The 26520-nt window shown below is 46.7% G+C and overlaps 1 protein-coding gene across 2 annotated transcripts in view; it reads right to left on the reverse strand.

The window, feature by feature from the left end:
- Positions 1-26520, reverse strand: part of SNX30 (sorting nexin family member 30) — a 125073-nt gene that overhangs the window by 9122 nt on the left and 89431 nt on the right. For both annotated transcript variants that reach the window (XR_001888123.1, XM_017886752.1), the window contains exons 7-8: positions 16157-16243; positions 1591-1743 (exon numbers count right to left, since the gene is read on the reverse strand). Coding sequence is in view for 1 of the 2 variants with exons in the window: in XM_017886752.1 (XP_017742241.1) it covers positions 1591-1743; positions 16157-16243 (240 nt within the window). In the remaining variant the exon portion in view is untranslated. The remainder of the gene's footprint in view (positions 1-1590; positions 1744-16156; positions 16244-26520) is intronic.

The following is a 26520-nucleotide window of genomic DNA, read 5'->3' on the forward strand; positions in this document are numbered from 1 at the left end:
TCAATTTGGTACACACTGCTCCTTGCACACAGCAAGTGCACAAAAAGCATTTGTTAAGTATGTATAGAAGCAATACCAGGCCGCAAGATGGTGGCCCTGCCTGTGATATAGTGGGAAGACAGATAAACATGTACTTAAGACCAGGGTTGGGTCCTCCCGGGACCAGGACTTTAGGAATGCTGGGATTAATTACCAAGGGAAGCGATGGAGACATTCGACATTGTTGGTTTTGTAGTAGTGGGAAGGCCGCTGAACAGCGGAGGGAAGGTGTGGGAGTTACGGAAAAAAGGAACTCTGGGAAACAGAATGCACTACTGCACTCCAACCTGGGTAACAGAGTTTGTGACCCTGTCACAATATACATACATACACACATATATACACATAAACATACACACACACGTATGTATATATATATTGCGACAGGGTCAAAAACTGTTACTCAGGTTGGAGTGCCGTAGTGCACAATCATGGCTCATTGTAGCCTTGAACTCCTGGCTCAAGCCATCCTCCCACCACAGCCTCCGGAGTAGCTGGAACTATAGGCATACGCCACCATGCCTGGCTCATTGTGTATCTTTTGTAGAGACAGAGTCCTACTACATTGCCTAGGCTGGTCTTGAACTCCTGGGCTCAAGCGATCCTCTCACCTCGGACTCTCAAAATGCTGGGATTACAGGCGTGAGCCACTGCACCTGGCCTCGCATTGGTTTGCTGGATATATGAATCAAGCAAACCTTGACTGAGGGGACTGGGCTGTAGCCTGATAAGAGTAATCTCCATGTGTGTGTGGTGTGGCATATGTGGGGGTTGTGTGTGGGGTGTGTGTGGTGTGTGTGGGGGTGTGTGGTGTGTGGGTGTGGGGTGTATGCATGGGGTGTATGTGTATGTGGGGTGTATGTGTGGGGGGTATGTGTGGTGTGTGGGTGTGGTATGTATGTGTGGGGGTGTGTATGTGGGGTGTGTGTGATGTGTGTGTGTGTGTGTGTGTGTGTGTGCAGTGCTTAACCTGGGGTCCACAGGTCAAGGGGATCCATGAGTAAAACTTTTCAATAGTTCAATAGAATTGCTTTTCTCTGTAATCCTATATCCCTTTATTTTAGGTATTTAAAATCAATATTTTGAAGTCCATTTAAAAAACAAATGAACAGTATTTTGATGAGGGATCCATAGGCTTCACCAGATGACCAAAGGGGTTCACTGCACAATCAAAGTGAAGGGCCCCTGTGTACAGAACCCCAACACAGAGTAAAACAACCCCAAAGCCTCCATTCGGTGGCAGCATGCCTGTGCTGAAAGTCTGACTGGCTCTGGGAAGCAACTAGCGCCAGGCCCAGAGAGCATGGAAGACCAGTGGGCTGCTTCCCCGGCAGCATGTGCAAGGGAAACCCCTGTGAGCACCCCCTCTGCTGCCAAACCCAGCACTACAGCCACACGGCCAGGCAAGGGCATGAAGCAGGAGTCAAGACTAAGCAGCTAAAATAAGGGAAGGAGACGAGACTAGCAGAAGTCCCAGCTTCTGGATTTCTGGTAGGCCCATGTGAAAGGCTCCGGCCATTAGAAACCAGTCTTGTTGGGCACACTCATTACCTTCTCATAATACTGGATGTTCTTGTCAGCCATCCCCATGAGTAGCTGCCGGAAGTCCTGCCTCTTGTTGTTCTGCCACCTCTCCATGTCAGCTTTCAGGTCAGCATTGAAACACTCCATCCGATCTTGACATTTCTCAACGTCCGCTGGCACCTGGAAAAGGGAGGGACACATGGGTGCCCTGCACACAGAACTAGCATCTCTTGCCTTGAGCTCCTCTGAGCACACATTTGTCAAAGGCTAAAGCCCTACATTAAAATGCCATCAACACGCTCCGTCCTCTGGAGGCATTTATTTGGAAGCAAAGACTTGGGTTTTCAGGTCTAAGGAGGAGTTCTGAAAAGGGGCTTTCCTAATCTGAATCTTCAAACCCATCCAAACACAACAGAGACTCATGGGGGACACCCCCATTTACACAAAGGAAGAAGAAACACTGCAAGTCAGAGTCATATGTCTTTGGTTCATTTTAGGATTTACTCATCCACACTTGAAAGTGTGTGCAGACTTTGCAAATACACAGCAGTATTTGCATTGTCCTGCTATTTTCCTGTGTCCCATACTAGAACTAGAAAAGAGGTAGGTTTTCCCAGATCACATGAACTATCCCATTGCTGTGACACTTGATGATGCCTTTCCTCATTAATCAGAGAATTGCAGTAAGACAACTACTGGCCAGCTGCCTCCTCTGAACCCCACATTATAAATAAACTGGAGGCTTGTTTATGCTTTTCCCAATAGCAGATATTTTAAAATGGAGAGTTAGAGAAGTCTGAGAAAATAGGAAGAAAGTTACTTATGCATGTCAAAAAAAAAAAATGTGAAATTCAGGCTGGGCACGGTGGCTCACGCCTGTAATCCCAGAACTTTGAGAGGCCAAGGCGGGCGGATCACAAGGTCAGGAGATCGAGACCATCCTGGCTAACAAGGTGAAACCCTGTCTCTACTAAAAAATACAAAAAAATTAGCCGGGCATGGTGGCGGGCACTGTAGTCCCAGCTACTCAGGAGGCTGAGGCAGGAGAATGGCGTGAACCTGGGAGGCGGAGCTTGCAGTGACCAAGATCGTGCCACTCACTGCACTCCAGCCTGGGCGGTAGAGCGAGACTCCGTCTCAAAAAAAAAAAAAAAAAAAAAAAATCTGAAATTCAAAGAAGAAATAAACAGCAGCCTATTTCAAGTTTTTCTTAAAGAGGTTTACAAAACTTTCTCAAAAGGGAACTATGTCACTTGAAATTTCACAACTTTCACTTTGCGTTGGTGAGTTGCACCTATCCTGTGCAGCTGGAGTGGGCCTTGCGGCTACAGCACTTCCGAAAGCTGGCTTCTCTCTCCTAACTCAGGCACCCCACTGGGCCCTAATGGTGGTCAGGGAGCCAATACGCCCAAAGCTAGGTCAAACCCCCAATCTGCCAAATGTATCCCAACCACAAGTGAGGCCTTCCTTGTATGTTCGGTGCGGTGGGGCCCATGAACCAAACTGTCTCCAAGCCATGGCTCACCACTGGGAGTCCATTTCCATCGATCGGGGAGGTTTATACCCAGGCAAGGAGCTGACACAGAATGATGCCAATGAGAAAGGCCTGAGGGAGCTGGACACCTTCAGGGTACTCAGCCGTCTTCTCCACAGACCACATGGAGATGGCTGTAGAACACACGAGCCGGGGAAGACACAGCCAAGGCAAGCGAATTCGAATGTGCCTGACAGGGGAACTAAACGTGGGTGAAACCAGGATGAGCTGGAGAGAAAGAGGTAACTGACACTTTAAGAAATTAAAAAGCAAGGAATTTTTCTGTTAAGACGGGGAAAGAGGCCTTCTTCAAAGTACGTAAGCTTCTGGAAGAAGGAAAAAAGTACTGGGCTGGGTGCGGTGGTTCATGCCTTCCAGCACTTTGGGAGGCCAAGGTAGAAGATCGCTGGAGGTCAGGAATTTGAGAACAGCCGGGGAAACATAGCAAGAACCCCATCTCTACAATAAGTAGGATGTGGTGGTGGTGCTGTGTTGTCCAGGCTGGTCTCGAACTCCTGGCCTCCAACAATCCTCCCACCTCAGTCTCCCAAAGCACTGGAATTACAGGTATGAGCCACTGTACCAGGTCAGAGACTGACTTTTTCTTCTGATGCCATGATTTAAGTCTCTTTTGCCTCCTCCCAACACCACCCATTACTATTGGTTACCTCAGGAAAAAGGGAAATAAAAACCAGAGTATCCCGGTCTTGCCTCTCCAGAGTCACTCCAGGAATCAGCCTCAATGGAAAGATGCCCAGCGAGCCAGCATCTCTGGCTGGCTTCACCTCCCACAGGCACAGGCCAGTTCCCTTACCTGTCTCCTGGCCACTGCTCATATTTGCATCGGGGTGAGGGTGCTTATGAGCAACTTCCTATTTGCTTAATGAAACTTCTGCTGTGGGGAGAAAATGGAAAGGCCTGCAAAGAGAACCTCACCGGGACACGTGGAGAAGAGGGCAGCCAAGGTCTCTGAATCAGAGAACTTTTTACAGAGGAAAGATTCCCAGGTTTAAAGATTCCCAGGTCTGTTCTGGAGATAGGAACTCTGACTGACCCAGAAAAATTAGGGTCTAAACCACGGTTGTGGGTTTTATGACTACCTGAGCCTTGGTCTGGGAAATATTTGGCTTCTCAGTTTCACAACACATTCTGCGCTTGGCACTGAGGAATACAAAAGTGCTTGGGTCCCAACAGGCAAATCCTGTCTCCCGTAACCTACAGTCTAGTTAGAAGAAACAGGAACATGCCTAGACACTGAGGTGAGATGTTGCAAGTGTTGTCGCTTCCCCTGGAGCCCCCGTGATAAGCATGCTGAGGAGGACGGAGAGGGAGGCCAACCTGGGAAGATCGGGCCTCATGGAGGAAACGGCACTGAGGCGGCTCCTTAAAGATGACAGATGTGAGATGTGTGACCACTCGGAAGGCACTCCAGAGTGGCAGTACACGCAAGGGACAGAGGAGAGAAGACACCAGGACCCACCGCAGGTATCATGCACAGGCCGCAGGGCCCACAGCGGCATGGAGAGGGAACTGCAGCTCGCAAGATTGGCGGAGGGTGGCAGGGAATGAAGAGGCTGGGACTCGTCCTAAAGGCCTAGTTTCCTGAGGCCCAGTTAACTCATGCCCACTTCCGGAGAACAGAAAAAGCCCCACGCTTCCTCCGGCTGCAGTGGACAGCTCTAGGATGAAACTTCCAGAGCTTAGCTTGCACCTCGCCTGCCACTTACCAGGTGTGTGACCTGGGACCTGGCCTCAGCTTCTCTGTCTGGCTAATAATATCCTCTGCCTCACAAGGTCATCATGAGGTCAAACAGGCTAATATGTGTTAAGCGCTTTATGGAGTCCTAACTAGGAAGGGAGAGTTGGGCTGGCAGGACCAAGGGAAAGCAAAAAGAGAAGGCAGGTTAAGGTATACTTCTGCCTTTCTTCATGGTCCAGGACACATATCCTGCACAAATATTAGTAACACAATCTTCCTGCACCCAGCTATCACCAGACTCACAGTTAATAGAAAAATGCAAGTTTGCTCATTCAACCTTGGAGTTACCAGCACTACACAAAGCTCCCTTCAGTACACAGCACAAGCACCATTCTATGAAATCTCCAGTAAGCCTTTGTTTCCTGGCAGTCAGCTCCCTTCTTGCTGATCTGCCTGTTGCACTCTTACAATGTATTTTCCTACTTTCTCTAATATATCTGTTTTTCTTTACCTACAACTGTCTTGGTAAGTTCTTCTTATGCCTGCAACACTGGTTCCAGATAGTCATTGCACACCTGTGACACACTTGTGCCTGGCATATAGTAAGTGCTCAATAAACATTTGTTAGCTTATATCAGTATTATCAATATTATAATGTGCTGTTGACAAAAGATAATCTATCCTTTGCATTGCTCCTCAAGCTTTATTTCATGTGTTATGAAAAAGGTTTTCATTTTCCAAATACAAACTATATTATTATATGTTATGCCAAACATTATGCCACCCTTTGCCAATGCTACCCCACCCTGAGATTTCATCAGACACCAGAGATGAATCATCTCCAAACTATATATTAGCATGAGATTGCACTGGGCACCCTGGAACCAGGGTGGTGGCTCTAACACCAGAAGGGAGAATATGGAGTAAACCAATCTGGTGGAGACAGGACTGACAGATTTGGCAACTGGCTGCCCATGAGAAATAAAATAGAGGAAGTCAGAGAAGCCTGAAGTTTCTAGCCTGGATGACTAGGGTGGCCACCAAAGGCTCAGAATGAAGGACAGGTCCACAGCTCAGAGAAAGGAGGCAGTTGCAGCCAGGGGAAGAGTGACGCCTCCCTCCACAAAGCAGGGTGAGATAACAAGAAAATCAAACATAGCTCTTTTATAAAGGCTTATGGAAAAGAATACACAACCAAATTTTAAAATGAGCAAAGGACTTAAATATATCTCCAAAGAAGATAAACAGTCGGCTGGGCACAATGGCTCATGCCTATAATCCCAGCACTTTGGGAGGCTGAGGCAGGCAGATCACAAAGTCAAGAGATTGAGACCATCCTGGCCAACATGGTGAAACCTCGTCTCTACTAAAAATACAATAAAATTAGCTGGACGTGGTGGTGTGTGCCTGTAGTCCCAACTCCTTAGGAGGCTGAGGCAGGAGAATTGCTTGATTCAGGGAGGCGGAGGTTGCAGTGAGCCAAGATTGTGTCACTGCACTCCAGACTGGCGACAGAGCGAGACTCCATCTCAAAAAAATAAAGAAGATAAACAGTCAACAAGGACATGAAAAGATGCTCAACATCATAATCACTAGAGAAATTATAATCAAAGCCACAATGAGATAGCACCTCACACTCATCAGGATGGCTACTACCAAAAAAAAAAAAAAAAAAAAAAAACCCCAGAAAATAGGCCGGGTACAGCAGCTCACACCTGTAATCCCAGCACTTTGGGAGGCCAAGGCGAGCAGATCACCTGAGGTCAGGAGTTTGAGACCAGCCTGGCTGGTCTCTGCGAGGCAGAGATTGCAGTCAGCCAAGATCATGCCACTACACTCTAGCTTGGGTGACAGAGCAAGACTCTGTCTCAAAAAAATACGAGCACATAAATGTTGGTAAGAACATAGGGAAACTAGAACCCTTGTATGCTGTTGGTGGATTATAAAACAGTATAGCTGCTATGAAAAACAGTTTAAAATTTTAAATAGAACTACCATATGATCCTGCTGGATTCCACTTCTGAGTATATATCCAAAGAAATTGAAAGCAGGGTCTCAGAGACATTTGTATACACGTTTATAGCAGCATTATTCATGGTAGCCCAAAGATGAAAGCAACACAGATGTCCACTGATGAACGGATAAACAAAATGTGGCATGTATATGTATGAGTGTGTGTGTGTGTATGTCCCATATATATGGGATATTACTCAGCCTCAAAAATGAAGGAAATTCTAACACGTTACAACATGGATAAACGAAGGACATTACGCTGAGTGAAATAAGCCAGTCACAGGACAAATACTATATTATTCAAGATACGAGGTATCTAGAACGGTCAAAGTCATAGAGACATAAAGTAGAACAGGGGTTTCTAGGGGCTGGCAGGACAGGGAATGGAGAGTTGTTTAATGGGTCAGTTTCAGTTCTGCAAGATGAAAAGAGTTCCAGATATCGATTGCACAACAACGTAAATGTGCTTAACATGACTAAGCTATACACTTTTAAATGGTTAAGATGGCAAATTTTATATTCTGTATATTTTACCACAATATAATCTTTTTTAAATATGTGGAGGGAAAGGTGGGGCTGAGGGAGGCAGGGCCCAAGGTTTGAACTCACAGAGAAGTCAGCATGTATAGGGTTAATAAAGGACTCAGCAAAAGTCACTCGGAAAGGCGGGCACAGGAGGAGCTGGTGAATCAGAATAGAGCTAGAGAAGCCTGGGGTGGTAGGAGTGAGAAGAGGATGGAGGGATTAAAAATAAGAAAATAAGAGGAACTGGGGTGAGCTGTCTGTGACCAGCTAGTGAAGTTCCCCAACGTGAAGAAAGGGAGTGCTGGCAACTCACACTCAGGCTCAGGCGTGTATTCCTCTCACCTTTGATTCTTTTTGGATAATGTCCTTGTAACAATCAATTCACTGACCAGTAACCCTAAGCATTCTTTTTATTTTTTTTTAATTTTATTCATTTTTGAGACAGGTCTTGCTCTGTCACTCAGGCTGGAGTGCAGTGGCGCAATCACAGCTCACTGTAGCCTCAATCTCCCAAGCTCAAGCAATCCTTCTGCCCCAGCCTCCAGAGTGGCTGTAACTACAAATGCGCACCATCACACCCAGCTAATATTTTTATTTGGAGTAGGAGCAAGGTCTTGCTACTTTGCCCAGGCTGGTCTTGAACTCTTGAGCTCAAGCGATCTCCCGTCTTGGCCTCCCAGAGTGCTGAGATAGTAACACGTGTGGGCCACCACCCTAAGCATTTCTTCTCATCTCAATGTTTTAACTTTTGTGACTGAGGTATTGTTACGGTTGTGCTGTCATGCGTCTGAAGGATGTTGAGATGGCACAGCACTGCTAATGGTTGGGTGTTGCTTATCATGACACCAAGGAAAAATATCACCAGATAAGACATCAAGAGACAAAAACTTATATAGAGGGGACAAAATTGCATTTTTCACATTGGTTCCCAATCTCTCATGATAATTTCCATTACAGAATACAGGTTGTTAGTGCAATGACAGAAGAGTCACGGAGATGGGACTGTGCATTTCTGTGTGCTAGGGAATGGGATAGTAACTTAAATTCACCAACATTCATTTAAAAATGTATTACTCAGTGAGCCAAGATCGAGCCACTGCACTCCAGCCTGGCAACAGAGCAAGATTACGTCTCAAAAAAAAAAAAAAAAAAAAAAAAAAAAAAAAAAGCATTACTGAGCTCCTTCCATGTGCCATGCATTTCCGGGCCCTAGAACAGAAATCTCAACCTAAGTCTCCTTCTTGGAGCTGGGTTGGAGATGTCACATTATCTGCTCTCATGATGACCGTAGGTTAGGAAAATCTCCAAACTACACAAGACAGATATAATCCCAAAGCGTTAGGGAGAGGGGAACTTGTGGCCGCTGTGGGACAGGTTCCAGGACCAGTGACAGCCACACGCTGCTGGGTGAGCAGGGGACAGGGCTCCCCAACTGGCAATGTGTGAGTGGCAGCGAGATTGGTCCCCTGCCCTCTGGGAAGCCAGAGCCCCCAGGCTGGTCATCTCCAGCTTCCAGCAACTGTGTTTTCAGTGTCTATTTGAACTATAAGGTGAAAACAGGTAAGAAAACACTGAGACAGGCTCAAGTCTGAAAAGCAGCCATGGAATTGGGCAAATAGAAAGTCACCGGCTCTCTGAATGAATGCTTTCTTTAATAATAGATAAAAACAAACTTCAGAGGATGGCCAGTGGGGAGTGAGGGAGGGAGAGGTGAGGGCATGAGATGAGGAGTAGAGAGGCTGACAGCAAGAGAGCCACAATGACACGAGAGTGAAGCCCCAGGGAAGGCCACACGCACTCTCCCTACCTGCCTCGGGAAAGGCAGGGCGCCCCCTCAGGGAGCACAGCTGCTGGGGCCTGCGCCCTGGGGAAAGGCGTCAGCTTTGGTGCCAGATGCACCTGGGCCCCAAACTGGCTCCACCATTTGTTAACTTTGGCACTTAAGTTCCACGCTTCCCCTGACCCCGGGCCCCCATCTATCACGTGGGGACCACCGCACTGGCAGAGAGGATGGATGCGGTGGGACGTAAGTCAGCTGCGGGGTTGGGGGAGTTCCGCCTGCTCAGGCTGGAGGCACCTGGTCTTCTGCCCCACGCTGAGGGTCCTCACTTGCTAGAAGGGTCTGGAAACGACAGACACCAGGCCCCACTCTCTGGTCTGCGGAAGCTCCATATGTAGAATTCTCCCTGCTACCAGTTTACAATTGGCATTCTCACTTCACTACCTGTCACATCTTTCCCATTCCAGAACATTCACCATCCTGGTGGTTCTAAGAGCTGTCCAAGGTCTACAGCCTTCAATAGGTTTGTCCAGAGAGCCAATTTCCACTTTCCCTCTGCTCTTCTCTCAACCAGAGGAACACCTCTGTGCACCTTTCCACTCCCAGTCACCTCCACACGACACACCCACTCTTCCCACACCAATGTCCTACTCCCCTCCATGCCCATGCCCCCGAAAACACCATACCCGCCCCCCCACACATGCCCACCATGCGACCTCCCTACACATCACGCGCCCTCCCTACACACCACACACCCTCCCTACACGCCACACACACCCTCCATATATGCCATGCGCCCTCCCCACACACACGCCATGTGCCCGCCCCACACACACACCACGCGCCCACCCCCCTCCACACCGACACCCCAGGTCCCCTCCACGTGGCCCATCTCTCTTCACCTGCACTCCAACACCACCCGTTTAAACTTCTTCAGCTGGCACTGCACCCAGGATGAGGCTACCTGTGAGTCAGGGCCTAAAACAGCACCCCGCTTTTTTTTTTTTTTTTTTTAACCTTTTGAAGATAACTAGGAATTCTGTGAAGCCTTCTCCCTGGCAACCCTTCTTTGTTCTTTTTGGAGCTCGTTATACCGACTGTATTAGCACTGAAAAGAGTCCAACGTGGAAGACAGGAAAAGGCAAAAGCTCCCTCTCCGTTACCCTCACTGTCATTCGAGGGTGCAGATGCTCCCGGTCCCGTTTTAAATGCAGTTCTTCAGCTTCTCCTCATCTTCTGTAAGAGCTCTGATGCCCCCTACCTTCCACGGTGGGTTAGATTCTAAGGTGTGCACCAGGCTGTGGCCCAACAGGTCCAGCAGAAGGCAGCCAGCCCCTACTAAGTAAGTGCATGTTGCTTCTCCAACCTCACAATTAACATGTAGAAGGCCAAGTCTCCAAAGCTCCATCTGCCTAGGAATCACCACCTCAGTGTCTGCTGAGCTTTCTCCAGCCTTAGCCCAACCACAAAGCAAAACTTTGCATTCTCGGACACCACCATTCTTCCCCAGCTCCAGAGGCCTCCGCACCCTCTGTCGTTAGTATGCGCTCCTCCAGCCCAAGACGTTCTAGGACTCCCCTAAGAGGATCACCCCACTTTGAAATTTGCAGGGAAGGTCATGGAGACAGGTGAGGCCAATTCCTTCCCCTGGGTTACAAAAGAGTGATCAGATTTTGATGCCACTCCATGACTCCACAGAAATCAACTTTCCCTCATTATCTGCAACAAGTTTTTCAGGTTTCGGTTTCACCTGACAACGAGGTAAGCCCCCAGACTCCCTCGGATCTTCTGCTGGCCATGCCCATACCAGGGGCCCTCTCCTCCCCAGCACTACTGCGACAGTCCCCTGAGCTACCTTGCTCCCACCATCAGTTCCCAACAGACCTGGCCGAAGCCCTGGGATAGAATCAGCCCTAACCCACTTCCAAATTCCCTGGCTTTTTAAAACAAAATCTCATCAACAGTAGCTCTGGCTTCATGAACTCACAACCCCATCAGGCAAAGCACAGCAAAAACCTTAAGTTGCTCATTTCCTCGGCATCCACCAAACCTCCTGATGGGCTGTCGGGGAGGACAGGTGTGTGGAGGGGTAGGGAGGCAGGAGAAGCTTGAGGACACAGGAAACAATGTCTAAAACCTTGTGGTCAGAAAAGGGACTTCTTAAAATATGTGACAGCAAACCCAGAAAACAAAGTTCTCCGCCCACACTCCTACTGCAGCCAGTGTGGACACGGGAGGCTCCTTCAAGGGAGCGTCTGTCATGATGTCAGACACTACTTCTGATGTCAGACACTACGCCAAGCACTTTATGGCATCACGACAATCACATGTGTCAGGCAACGGAGGCCCACAAAGGTTGAGGAGCAGATCCGGGAAAGCTGGGGCACAGCTGGGCTTTGAACCCAGGGCCCTCTGATTCTAAATCCTGTGCTTGAACCATGCTGGACTTGGACAGGCTGCCAACTACACCCTCCTCTGCCCACCAAGGCAGCTGCTGCCCCAGACCCAAAGGTGGCAAAGGGTTTCTGCTGCCGCCACTGTTACTTTACACTCACTGGCACACCACCATGACAGTCCATTTTGTCTTTAAAAATAACAATTGCTAAATAAGTAGCAAAGTGAATGTGGCATGGCTCAACATCCCACCAGGAAGAGGGAAGGTGAAGACGGCCTGGCCACAGTGTGCTAGGAGAGCGCAGGTGTGTGTTCAGGACTGACTAGTCATTTTCATTGACTGGGAGGAAACCCTTAGCCTCTGGTAGAATTTCCGTGGCCAAGAGGATGAGCCATGTGGGTAAGTGGAGTCCGGGAAGGCGGAGAACAGCAGCAGCCAAAGATTTCCACAGCGCGGGGAGTTGACAGGAATCACCCAGACCCACAGGAATGTGAGGCCGGGAGCCCTGGCAGGCAGCTGTGGGGTATGAGGGCGCCAAAACCAGTGTCTCGCTCTGCTCGAGACTGCTCCAAGCCTGGCATGTGCTTCCAGCAGCCAGCAAGGCAGGCGCGCTTAAGATTTAACTCAGCCTATTATTCCGAACCTTCAGCTCCTGGCTTTGGAAAGGAATGTGTCCTGTATAGGGCTGAACATATTAAATGACAGTATCAGCCTGAGAAAGCCTGTATTCAGTGCTGAGCTTGTACAGATGCTATTTACAGAACCACACACATGACATCTTTAAGATGCAGAATCCTCGGTTTCCAAACAAGGCCAGCGGCAGAACTTGTTGGTTCTCCTTCCCTCCCTAGCCAGGAAAAGTGACTTCTATTTTTCCTTAAATATTTAACTGACACATAAAAGTATATACACTCCAGGCGTATGACGTGATGATTTGATACATGTACACACTGTGTAGTGATGATCACAATCAAATTAATGAACACATCCATCACCACCCACACTGTGCATGGAATACCCAGGATTTTGCTCACCTTATAACTGAAAGTTTGTACCTTTTGACCATGATTTCCCCCATCCTGAGTCCTGGCAACCACCGTTCTACTCTCTGTTTCTATGACTTCAACTTTGTTAGATTCCACATATAAGTGAGATCACGCAGTTATCTGTTTTTCTGTGAATGACTTATATCTTTACATTTGCGGGCTAAATGCAAACTTTTAAAACATATTCAAACAAATCATCCTATGTCATCCCTTTAAATCCCTTCGTTGAAAGGAAACTTTTAAAATATACACAAATAAATCATCCTAAGTCATCCCTTTAAATGAGACCGAGACATGGCTCAGCAGATGTTCCAGAATATCACAGGCCAGTTCAGGACTCGTCAGTGGAGCAGGCCACAGGCAGGCAGAGGGCAGTTGTGAGCACATGGCTGCATTTCTGCTGTCACTTCCCTTATGAAAGACAAACAGGATGGAAGAAGAACAGCTGTGGCAGGAGGAACCAGAGGGAGGGTGCCAGCTGCATACGCTGGGCCAGTGACCACAGTTCCAATCCTCATCATCTGCCTTTCTGTAGATATATGCAGCCTTTACGCTCTGGTGTAAATCACTACCGGTGATGCTGGAATCAACACAACAAACATGCACAGGATGGAGAGCCACTCGGCATCAAAGAGGCTGGGCAATTTGTCCAGCTCCTTTGTGCCTCACTTCCTCACCCATGAAACGGGGAAAGAATAATGCCTTCCCTCTGGGCCTCAGTGACCACTGCAGTGATCCTGTGATGCAATTAACATTAAAGACACTACACAAAGTCAAGGTGTATCATTTCTGAGGTATGAGTTTCAAATTCCAAAGCTGGTTCCTTTCCAGGTATGTCTTGGCATGGCGGCAGCAGCAGGAACCACGGCAAAAGAGGAAAACCCCGCAGCTCTGATGTCAAACCATTTCCCTGAAATGCGGGTCCCTGCTATTATCTTACTAACGTTCCCCACCCTCACCCCTTTCTTTGAAAACAAATACACCTTCCACTTACAAACCAAAAAGAGGCAGAGTGACGGAATGGTAGGTGGCAAGATACTAAAGTCAAACGGCAGGGTGCCATCCTAGCTCTACCAGCGCTAGTTGTGTGACATTGGGCCTTAGTTTGCTCATCTCTCAAATGGGGATAATAAAGGTACCTAAACCTCATGGTTGTGGTATGGAATCAATGAGATTTTACACATACATGCACATATACACACACACAGTTGTCGCCTCACTATCTGGTGGGGTGGGGTGGGGATTGGTTCCAGGACTTCTGAGACATCAAAATCTGTGAATGTTCAAGCCCTTTATATAAAATCATGTAGTGTTTGCCTATAACCAATGCACAGCTTCCTGTATACTTTAAATCATCTCTAGATTACTTATAATACCTAATACAACATAAATACCTTATACATCATTGTTATACAGGTTGGGCATCCCCAATCTGAAAACCCAAAATGCCCCAAAATCCAAAACCTTTTTTTTCTTAAGATGGGGTCTCTCTATGCTGCCCAGGCTGGGGTGCAGTGGCCATTCACAGGCGCAATCATAACACACTACAGCCTCTAACTCCTGGCCTCAAGGGATCCTCCCACCTCAACCTCCCCAGTAAGAGGAAATACTGACCTGCACCACTATGCCTGGCTCAAAATCTGAAACTTTTTGAGGGTCAACATGGTAGAGGTGGGCAACTCCACACCTGACCTTATGTGATGGGCTGCAGTCAAAACTTTGTTTCATGCACAAAATTATTTTAAAAATTCTATAAAAGTACCTTTAGGCTATGTGTATAAGGTGTATAAGAAACAGAAATAAATCTCATGTTTAGACTTTGGTCCCACCCCTAAAATAGCTCATTATGTATACACAAATATCCCAAAATCTGAAACGCTTCTAGTTTTAAGCATTTGGGATAAAAGACAGGCAACCTGTACTGCATTAGTTTTTTTTCCTTGTGTTATTTTCTACTGTTGTATTATTATTTTTTATTGTTTTTTTTTCCCCAATACTCTCAATCTGCAATTGGCTAAATCTGCAGATGTGGAACCCACGGATCTGGAGGGCCAACTGTGAGTGTGTGTAGAGCAAATGTGCAAGAGACAGCGAGAGCGCTTAGCATGCTGCAAGGGCAAGCACTTGCATATTGGCCATTATTACTCATTTTTAATTCCGGCTCAGGGAAGAGAAAGACAACAAACAGGGTGACCAATACAACAGATGCATTTTTACAACTGTGATCCTCTGTCTAGACCCAAAACAGAGAACTGCCTTTGCAAAACTTACAACTGAGGAAATTATGACAGTGAGAGAGCTCAGACCTAACCCATTCCATCTTGCTTCTAACCTTTAAGCTGTCCTTGTTCATTCCTGGGCGTAGGATGAACTAGCCTTGAGAAGGAATTCAGTTTATGGTTTGACTCTGAAACAATACTGATAATAGCCCTTTCCTGAAAAGACCTCCTTCTTACCTGGCAACCAGTCTGCTTTTGTAGGATTAACAAATTAGCTACTTAGAAATTAAGGTTTAGGGGTCATGAGGCCTCTGGCTCCAAGAGCCTAAACCTCCCCAAATTGTTCCTGGAGATAACATCACTACTGTAAAACCTAAGATCAGGGCTTGACATGTTCTGCAGACCCTGTACTCAATGGATCAGCTGACACCACCCAGGTGGTAATCTGGCTCAACCAGTTCTGCGATCCCACCCAGGAGCAGAAGACCCCAAGAAAACCTCACTTCCACCCCCTATATTTCCATCTCCAACCTGACCAATCAGCACTCCCCACTTCCTAAGCCCCTACCCACCAAATTATCTTTCAAAACTCTGATCCCCAAATGCTCAGGGAGATTGATTTGAATAATAGTAAAACTCCAGTGTCCCATACAGCTGGTTCTGCATGAATTACTCTTACGCCATTACAAGTTCCTTGTCTTGATAAATCAGCTCTGTCTAGGCAGTGGGCAAGGTGAACCCACTGAGCAGTCACAAACACTGGAGCCAGAAGGCATCCTAGACAAGCTAGATCAGTGCTGCTCGAACTCTGTGGAGTAAAGGGCCACTTTTTGTTGGCTTTTTTTCCCCAATTCGACCAAGTTGTAGTCCTGCTGTGCAGAACCAGCATGCAGCTTGCTCCACGCGCAACTCCTCACGCGAGTTTAACACGCTCGTCTTGAGTGTTCAACACAATGTGTACAACTGGTTCTGCGGCAACATCAAATTCCTATAGAAGTTTCCAAGTGCTTCTATACTTTCCTCATCATGGATTGTAGAGTTTGTGGGCCGATGAACCACACTTTGAAAGCACTGTTCTAGGCTATTCTTTCCTCCTCTCTGCAATGCCATTCTATGGAGCAAGGAACTGCTGATGAATGGCAGAGCTGTAAGTCTTTAAAAAAAAAAAAATTAGGCCCAGGAAACAGTAGAAAACTCAATCCCAAGTGAACACTAGGAACTCGCAGAAGTAGGACAGAAAAGGGAGTGAAAAAGGGCAATTTCATCAACGTAGCCCAGCCAGCACTGACCACGCGTAGTCACACAGATCTAGAGATGAGAATTTACTTAGCACCAGCAGGGAGACCACAGCTTTGCAGCCCTTCCCAGGTGGCTTCCCTGACCTTGGGGCGGTCTTCCTTCCGCAGAGCCACAGCTTCCAGTTTGGCTTCGTACTCTGCTTGAACTTGGTCCCTCTTCTTCAACACACTCTGTGGGAGGCAGAGAAGAGAAGCATGTAACACTGAGTCCACAAAGGGGCCTCCCATCCCCAAGTGATTGCTTCTTTTCCCCCACGCCTCCCCAAATTGAGGCCTACCCCGGGGCCCAGCCACATGCTTCTAGGACAGTCTGGCCATGGCAGAAACTCTGGAGGAAGCAGGGGAAAGGAGGGAAGAGAAGAGAACCACTCCTGAGGCTGGGGTTTCTAGTAAAGTAACTAAACCCTGATGCTGAAAGGAAAGAAATTCTAGGAAAAGGCAAGTAGGGGAAACAGCACCCATCCATTTTCACACTGCTGGGAGGACTCTCCACTTCACTGTGTGCAGCCAGAGCCCAGCTGTGCAGAAATGTGGAGCTTTGCAGGCTACAATGCTAGATGTTCTCTGAAATCTTAAAGGAAAAGTCTAAGAGAACTCTTTACTCTTCAGTTCAGTGAGTGGACCCCTAGTGGACTGATCTGTTCATTGAATCATTCATTAGCCACTTACTAGTCCTCTACTCCGATCCAGGTGTAGAAAGAGCAGAGAGACGCACTCCCTACCTGAGGGGTTCAGTGTGACAGAGGCTCAGACACAGTATGTGTCTGTATGTGCTAAACGGGCTATACATGTGCAAGTCCAGAATTCCTAGAACCATGCAGCCAGCCCACCAGAGTGAAGGGTCAATGGGCCCCCTGAGAGCCAGCCCAGGATGGGACAAGAGTGAGGCAAGCCAGGCACCCGGAGTGCAAAATGTAAGGAGACACTCCCTCTTTGGCCCATGCAGTACAACGTTGGCACCTGAGAGTGAATGCCCCTGTAAATCTGTGCCAGGATTCCCCTCACTTCATCTGAGCTCTGCTGCTATGAATCCACTAAGCAAAACAGAAAAGCTTCTAGTCAACCTTCTAGAAAAGTATCTGTTTCATCAACGGGTTTCTTTTTCCTTCCTTTAGTAGAATCACAAGTGGCAAACCAAGAGTGATGAGACCTTTCTTTTCCACTAACTCAAAGAAATAAATTGCTATGAAAGTTTCTAATCAGGCACTTTCCCCATAGGGGACCTTCCAGCAGAGTGTGGAGTCAGGGCAGGAAAGAGTCACTCCCTGGCTAAGCACAGGCACCCCGTGTCCCTGACTGTGCTAAAACGTGACAGGCAACTGAAGAGTTGAGAGTGCTGCGGGTTCAACCTTTTAATGGAATGTGTCAATACTGGGAACCTCAAGTCTTCCTCTGAAAAGTTTGCTTTGAGAAGTATTTTATCAAGAAATGAAAATGAGGTTAAAATTACAATAATTTTCCGTCAATTGCCACTCAGCTGTCTCCTAAGTGCCCTGACATTTCCTCCCCACATTCATTCATCTTTGAATAGGAATATTGACAGTGCTGTTCAATGGAACTTTCTGCTACAATGGAAATGTTTTATAACCTGCACTAATCCAGGAGCCACTGCCTCTTTGTGCCTACTGAGCACATGAAACAAAGCTAGCAGGACTGGGGAACTGGGTTTACATTTTTATTTCATGTTACTCATTTGAATTTAAACTTAAAGAGCCACATATGGCTAGTGGCTACCATACTGGATGACATAAATCTATAAAGTCAAAAAAAAAAAAAAGTACTTTGTGGACTTCATATAGCCCAAAAAATAATCTAAATCTATTGGTCTGGTACCATCAGTAGTAAAAATCCTCTTCTCTATGGATGTGCAAATGTGGTTCCCCAAGGTGCAATGGAACAGCAGGGTGGGGGCTGTTTTGGCTGCTTACCATTGGTGTGCACTTCCCTTCACAGGACGCCTAGCATCTTACTGGAAAAAACATCCAGTACCACATATCCAGACTAGCGCTTCCAGGAAAGAGCACGAGTTGTCCCAGTGACACACACTCTGTCAGTGTGGCAAGAACCTCCTAAGACAATGCCAGCACAGCCTGGGGGCACTGCTGGGGTTGCAAGACCCCTGGGACTGTGAGGGGTTGGGGGGAGATGCACCAACCCCACTCAGCTACAATAGTCCAAATGCGTCTCCTCTCCCCATGCCCAAAACAGATGAGGGAGCCTGCAGATCCGGCCATATCCCTCCCTCCAGTTAGCCTGGGCCTGCCCTGGCCCACAGGAGAGGCAGGGTCTCTGTCTCTCAGTGTTATCCAGCGTGGCCAGAACGCTGCCCTCTCGCGCAGGCCGACTGGAGGATCTGCCCTAACAGCCCTGCATCGCTGGACAGCACAAAAGGCTCCCAGTAACCCTGAAGAGGCGAACGTGCATCATCCCTTTTCTACAGATGAGGAGACCAAGGGATGGTGGCGGGCCCTCTTCAAGGCCACACCTGGCTCACGGCACAGCAGTGGCTCATTCAGGCTGTTCTCGCTGCCTTCTGGTATGTGGCTTCGCAGCTGGCCCACGATCCAACCACGCTAAAGGTTGGACAATGTGTTCTGAATCAAGACAAACTACTGACGACCGCCACCCTCACTGGGACGCCTTTGCACACTGTCGGTGATGTTCTGAGAGGATGGCTCCCCAGCCCAGTCTCTACTGATAAAATTGGTCAAACCAGCCTGTGGCTCTGAGATGAGGCCCGACCTGGCAGTGGGGTAAAGAGGCCAAGAGAGGCCCCTCCATCATTGAATGACAAGCAGAAGAGAGTCATCATCTGAACTTCTCGCGGAACTTTATAGGGATCGGCATCCCATGGATATGACACATCAAAAAGGCGAAGGGCACAGTGAGAATTTCCTCCTCACGCTTCATGCCACCTGCCCTCCTCTACACACCCATCCCCACACTGCTTCTGCCCTGCCTTCATACATCTTCATTCATCTAGCCAGGGATGGGGATAGAGCAGAGAACAAATCACAAAACCATGTGGAGCTTATATTCTAGAGGAGAGGCAGACAAGAAGCAAGTAAAATATACAGTAGGTAGCTCTGGGCATTAGGAGGAAAAATAAAACAGGAATGGAAGGTAAGTATCAAGGGTTTGGGGAAGGCAAAATTGTACATAGGGTGCCCAAGGAGGGCCTCACGCTCACAAGGTGACTTTTAATTAGAGACATGGAATAAATTCCTCTCGGACACTTATTTTTTTAAACATTAGAACATTTTGTTGCGATTTCAAGTGGTCCTAATAATCTGGAACTTTACTATCTCTATTTTCCAGTGAAGAGAAGACAAACAACTCTTTTTTTTTTGAGACGGAGTCTCTGTCGCCCAGGCTGGAGTGCAGTGGCGTGATCTCGGCTCTCTGCAAGCTCTGCCTCCTGGGTTCCCGCCAAACTCCTGCCTCAGCCTCCCGGGTAGCTGGGACTACAGGCGCCCACCACCATGCCCGGCTAATTTTTTTTTTTTTTTTTTGTATTTTAGTAGAGACGGGGTTTCACCGTGTTAGCCAGGATGGTCTCGATCTCCTGACCTCGTGATCCGCCCGTCTCAGCCTCCCAAAGTGCTGGGATTACAGGCTTCAGCCACTGCGCCTGGTCGACAAATGACTCTTTAACAAATAAATTACAAGGAAAAATAAATGGATAAAGAAGGATTTTTTAATATTTAAGAAACATACCAATCAATGTATAGATCCTGTCTGGATCTCAATTTGGAAAAATAAACAGAAACTGTGTCTGAGACAAAATGGGGAAATCTGAACACTAACTGGATATTTAAACATAATTAGGTAGTCCTTAAAAAAAAAGTTTGTATTTCAGAGATACGTACTAAATGTTTCTGTACGAAATAATATGATTTCAGGATTTGTGTTAAACCATGGGGTGGGAGTTGGGAGCAGCATTAAGAGAGAGACAGAACCAGATGAGTCACGAGTGGGCAACTGCTGATGCTGGCTAGGATACGTGCAGGATGGCTGGGATCCGCGCAGGATGGCTGGGATCCACGTGGGATGGCTGGGATACATGTGGGTTTATTGCTTTCACTCTATTTTGTGATATGTTTGAATTTTTCTATAATAAAAAGGCTAAACAATAGAAACATCCAATAGATGGTATCTGTCATCCAAATGTTTGTAACAAATTAATAACAGTCATTAAGAGGTCTATAGTTACGTCATCCATGAAATATTAATCAAACAGTCTTTATCTACAAAGACAAAACGTTTAGAAGAGTTGGATGACAGATGCATTCTGTGGTTTGGCTTTCAACATCTGCACTGGATTTGTCCCAAGAAAGACCACAGTGGTCAGTATTTACAGGAAAGCGCAGCGTCCCTTCCCCACCCCCAGACTCTTGCAAATGTCTTCCCCTGCCAAGGCTGTGGGCTCACAAACTATGGGAGGGGAAAGGCAGAAAAGAGCCCCAGCGCCAAAGGTCAGCAGCTACCAAAAAGCCTCTTCAAGCCCACCAAGTTTTTCAGCTTCAAAGCTTTGTGGAAGAGGGACGCTAGGATGCAGGGCTGGAAGAGGATACCAAAGCAGCAGGAACAGCTCAGCCCCCCGAAGAGAACAGCAGGATGGGTGGTTCATATTCCTGTAGGCCAGGGCTGACGACCCAAGACCCAAGTGGAATTCATGTAGAGTAATGGGTGATCAGTAACAAAGAACAAATGAGAATAAAAATAAAATACCCACATAGTCCTGTGGCTTAGGGCAGTCCTCTAGAAGGGCACTTTCCTGCAGGCAGGAAAACGAGTCTGATTTGGTCCTAGTTATATCACCAGCTCCGGTTAAATGACTGAGTTCAGGTTACCCCTTTCAACATGCTCCTTTTACATATTCATTCTATGGAAACCAGGACCACCTGTGATTTAGATGTCCTGGGGCAACGTTGGTAATACTGAAACCACACATTACCCTCATTTTAAGAGATATTTGTACATACAACTTGGAAAATTTAAAGGAGGGGGAGAAGTCATACATAATCTCATCACGCAGAACAACCAGTAATACATTATTTCTTCCCTTCTGGTCATTTTCCTTGAATGGCTTCTTTGATACTTCCCATTTCTGTTTCTCTGCCTGCACACTTGTTATTCAGATGGTCTAATCCTCTAATTTTCATATTTTTTTCTTCAATTTTCTTTTGGTTTCTTTTCATGTGTGACATCCTTAACTTTTTCTTCTAACTCTTCTATTAATTTTTTTATTTCTATCATGGTTTTAATTTCCAAGAGCTCTTTGTTCTCTGAATTTTAAAAAATTACTGTTTTATGGCTGTGATATCTTCTCTTTTGGAAAATATTAACAATTTTTTTCCGGAAATTTTCTTCTCCATCAGTGTTTCATTCGGTAGGCTTTTTCTTCTTTGTTTTTACTTCTGATATTCATATTTGAATCTTCCCTTACATATCTGGTGACCCTTATCTGTCCACTCATCCAAGAGGGAAACTCCATGGAAATGGATTGAAAGCTCTCTGCACAGAGGGCTTGCTGACATTCTCCATAGGAGACTCGGCTGGGTCCTTTCATTGAGGAACCACCCTGGCTCTCCACCGCCAGCCAATATCCGTATCTGTGGGTAACTTCTCTTGGCCCACCCAGATTTTCTAGAAAAGGCTCTTTTCCTCCTTGCATGGAAGATCTAAGGCAGAGAGCCAAGCAGGAGAAGAGTCCCAACATCAGTAATCTTTCACTGAACACCCTCAAGTGTGCCTAGAGTCTCTTGGTCCAGAGAGGCCCCCTCCAGAGAATTGACCCCCAGTTCTGCCAAAGTGGAGAAGGAACTAGCCCCTGTGTGAGCAGAGAGGAGAGGATCGGAAGCTAGGATTCTTAAACAGACTCTAGATTTATTCTTCTCTTCAGCTCTACTTCAGTCCCAGAGGGGCGTGGTACTGCCAACTCTTGACCCTTTTGGAGGGTTCCACGGGGTAAACCAGGTGACGTCTCAGTTATTTCCCCCACAGTCGGTTTCAAAATCAGCTTGAGTCATTTAGTACTTACCAAAATTGTACTGCTATTGCCTCCTTGCCTGTTGCTCTTGTCTGTGGGCTTGTGACTTTTTTCAAAATCCTTTTAGTGTCATTCTGGTGAAGTTTAAATGTGTATTCAGTCTGCCATTACTGGGAATCTCAGAGTTTTCATTTTAATATTTTTCTAATTTTTTAAAAATCCTTTGAAATCGTATATATTTCACATCCTGCTTCTTCACATTATTTTAGCTGCAAGAAATTAGCCACTCTGTATAATCTCTTTTGTTCAGGAAAGGGGACATTTTTTCCCTGACAACTCAATCTTCCAGAAAACTCTTCATTTCGGTTTTGGAAAGGCACCGGAAATGGCCAACGTACAGCACCAACTGGTCGCGTTCCCGGAGCCTGACTCATTAGCGCCACCTTGTGGTCCTGTGGGGAAGAGGTGGGGAGGCTGAAGAAACCTGACAATTTACACCGACTTTTGAAAAGGACTACCCCGGAATGTTGTGCAAGTTATCTCCAACTGGAAGACAAACGTTGTCTTTAAACCAAAACTTCTGCATCCACATCTCACATTTGTAATCTCGATTACCAACAATGTCCATATTATTAAATCCAACAGATATATTTTGCTGCTTCTTAAAACATTTATCTTGGCTTCATGGAGGCAATCCTCTACTTCTTTTCCCTCCGGCCACACGAACCCTTCCTTCGTGGGCTCCTTTGCTACTTGTTCTTTCCTCTTAAGGTGACAGACCAATAAATATTGCCATGCCACGGGCGCAGGCCTTGACACTCTACGCACCTCAATCACATCTCCTCATATGATCTCCATCGGTCTCAGAGATTTAAACACCATTCATACACTAATGACTCCCAAATTTCTATTCCCATTCTGGACTAACTCATAACCAACTGCCACGATATCTCCACTTTAATGATTAGGGGGCATTCTGAACTCCACATGCCCAAAACAGTGGACTCCCAACTGCTCCAACCTGTTCCTCCCTGGATCCTCCCCGTCCCAATAAAGAGTACTGCTATCCACCCAGCTGCTAAAGCCAAAAACCCCAATTCCTTTCTTATTTTGCATCACTACAGCAGCAAGTGCCACTGGCCTGTCATCCAAAATATACCCCAAATCCACCTACGTCTCTACCACTGCAGTCCAGGCTCCACCACCTAGTTTTCTGCCCCTGGCTCCCTGTGACAGCCTTCTCAATGGTCTTCCCAACCACTACTCTCATCCTCTACAATCTATTCTCCATACTGTAGCACTAGTTGTCTTCTAAAAGTAAAAATCACATCCTGTCATCTCCCTGCATAAAACTAAATGGCTTCCCTTCTAGTCCTTAGAATAAAGTCCAGACTCTTGCTAGCCTTTAAGATGGTCTTTAAGATGCTACTGCATTTGGGAGGCCGAGATGGGTGGATCACGAGGTCAGGAATTCGAGACCAGCCTGACCAACATGGTGAAACCTCTGTCTCTACTAAAAATACAAAAAATTAGCCGGGTGTCGTGGCGCGTGCCTGTGATCCCAGCTACTCAGGAGGCTAAGGCAGGAGAAATGCTTGAACCAGGAGACGGAGGTTGCAGTGAGCCGAGATCACACAACTGCACTCCAGCCTGGGCAACAGAGTGAGGCTCTGTCTCAAAAAAAAAAAAAAAAAAAAAAAAATGCTACTGCAGGACCAGGCTCCTACCTCTCTTTGACCTCACCGCTTACCACTTACTCCTTTGCTCACCGGGCTCCACTCACACCAGCTTTTCTGATCTGCAAAGACTCTGAGCTCATTTCAGCTTTCAGACCTTTGCACTGGCTGCTCCCCTCTACCTAAAATGCTCCATCCTCTGACCCTTGCACAGCTCATTCCCATATGTCATCCAAGTCTCCAGCCACAGCCTTCTTCATCCACTCTTACTTCAGAACCTCATCACACCCCAGTCATTCACCAAGACCCCTGATATAAGCATGTGCATTGACATAAATCTCTTAAAAATAAGATGCACAATGTGCGATCATTGTATATTTGCAAGTGTTGCAAATTTACCAAATTGTCCAATTTGTTTACATACTTGCTGACCACCTTCTATGGATAAGGCAGTGTGGGAAATAAGATGGTCCTGCCCAAATCTTCATGAATAAAGCTTTTCCAACACTTGGCCTGGTCACGACAATGCTAATACTCAAAAGGCACTGCCAGAAAAGTGGTGAGGACTTCAAAAGGCTGTCTTTCAGTCCATCACTACCCTAATTTCATTTTACACACAGTTTACAGAATGTGAAATCCTACATAAGGGCTCACCTGTGGATGTCTGCAAGGTATTTAACTCGAGTCTGGGCTTAAGGGTAACCAACTTTTGGTACCCTCCTGTCCCCCACACACATAACCTTGTGACACATGCCTTCAACCGTCTTTCCAGTAGTACAAGCCTGTTCTCATTGTTCATGGGCTTAAACTCTGCATTGTTCATGCTTAAAGCTCTCATTGTTCATGGCTTAAACTCTCATTGTTCATGGCTTAAAAGCTCTGCATTGTTCATGCAGGCTTATAAAATCAGCAATTGTCCATTTGTTCTGAGTGCCTTGATAATGACCCTGTTTTTCTACGCTCTCTACCTCCAAAGGGAACAGAACATACCTAGCCACAACTGTCCTGAAAGAGATACAACTGGAGGCCAGGCTTGAAAAGCCTGAAGTCACCCAGTTTGCCTCTTGGCAAGTAGTAAACACACAGCTACAAGCTGATTGGTCACTAAGGAGTATAGTCCTGTGGCCATGCAACAGAGAAAGATTTACCCACAAGGGTCTGTTTCTTCGTGTCAACAATGAGCAAATGAAACAGATGATCCTAAATGCCCTTTCGAACTCAGAGAGGAACCCCAACCACAGCCCCACCAGGACAGGACTTCGATGAGCCCTGGCATTTTCCCATCCGGGGATGGACCAGCCCTCCACCATGTCAAATTCCTAAGGCACAGACCACTACCTCCAAATGATGAAGACAAGCATTCACCATCAGGTTCCCTCAAGGCCATGATGAAGATAGACTGACAGAAGAACCTCACCACACCAGTAACTCCTCACCAAAACCAACCCAGGACTTTCTCAGCTCTGAGGACCATTCAGCAGCTGATGAAGAATGGGCCACAGGCCTGATGTGGGGGCTCAGGCCTGTAATCCCAGCACTTTGGGAGGCCGGGGCGGGCAGATCACTTGAGGTCAAGAGTTTGAGACCAGCCTGGCCAACATGGTGAAACCCCATCTCTACTAAAAATACAAAAATTAGCCGGGCGTGGTGACGTGAACCTGTAATCCCAGCTACTCGGGAGCCTGAGGCAGAAGAATCGCTTGAACCCAGGAGGTAGAGGTTGCAGTGACCCAAGATCGTGCCACTGCATTCCAGCCTGGGCGATAGAGCAAGACTCCATCTCCAAAAATAAAAAGAACAGGCCACAGCCAGGCCTATGGCAAGTCCTCTGCTCCACGTTTAGTTTCCACACTGCACAGCAAAGTCTGCCCTGCTTATGTTTCAAAAATCAGAAAGCCACTTTGGAAATGGAACTATATGACTCTCTTGGAAAAAGAAAATATACTTAAAAATTCTTAAAGAGCAGCAATGTGAAAAGGTGAGGAAAGCCACTTAAGACACCTATCATTCTCCTGGTGTCTTTAGTACCAGCCACACAGACCCCAACAACTCTAGACACAGTCTTTGTTTTGCCATCCAATCACTCCTATCAAGGCCAGGGCACTCCACAGAGACGTTTTCCTGGTGAAAAGAGGAGGAGCAGGTGGCCCTGTTTCTTATTAATTGGACTCAGCTCAGCTACTATCAGGGATAGAGCTTGGGTTTCAGAGACTGCCAGTCCACACTTCCTCTTTTCCATGCCCTTCCCCAGACAAGACTGTGTACAATTAATTCCATTCGCTCAGCCTGATTGACCTGATTTTTCAGGCTCAGTAAACAAGAAACTCAATACATATGCCCCACGCATGGGGGGTAAAGAAAGAGCAAACAAATGTTTATTTGATATCTAACTTAAATTACATAAGCTTATGTCTCCCAGTGTAATAATGTTTTATAGATGCCAGATAAATCCTTGCTATATGACATTTTTAAATTGTGCTTCAAATACAAATATATACTAACTACTAACATACTTGCCACAGGCAAAAACAGAGTAATCTGTACTATAGTATCCCAGAGCTGTGTATGCACTGGATTTTTCATCTGGCAAGGTTAAGAGAGTATTTGATGAAGGGTGTGTATACGTAAGAGACAAATTCAGGGACACTCTAGGAATTGGAAAAACTTAGTTTTGTTTATAAGAACAGATACCAGATAGGCGCGGTGGCTCACGCCTGTAATTCCAGTACTTTGGGAGGCCAAGGCAGACAGATCACGAGGTCAGGAGATCAAGTTCCTCC

Source organism: Rhinopithecus bieti, unplaced genomic scaffold (assembly GCF_001698545.2).
Source record: "Rhinopithecus bieti isolate Rb0 unplaced genomic scaffold, ASM169854v2 scaffold_16175, whole genome shotgun sequence".
Classification (NCBI taxonomy): Eukaryota; Metazoa; Chordata; class Mammalia; order Primates; family Cercopithecidae; genus Rhinopithecus; species Rhinopithecus bieti.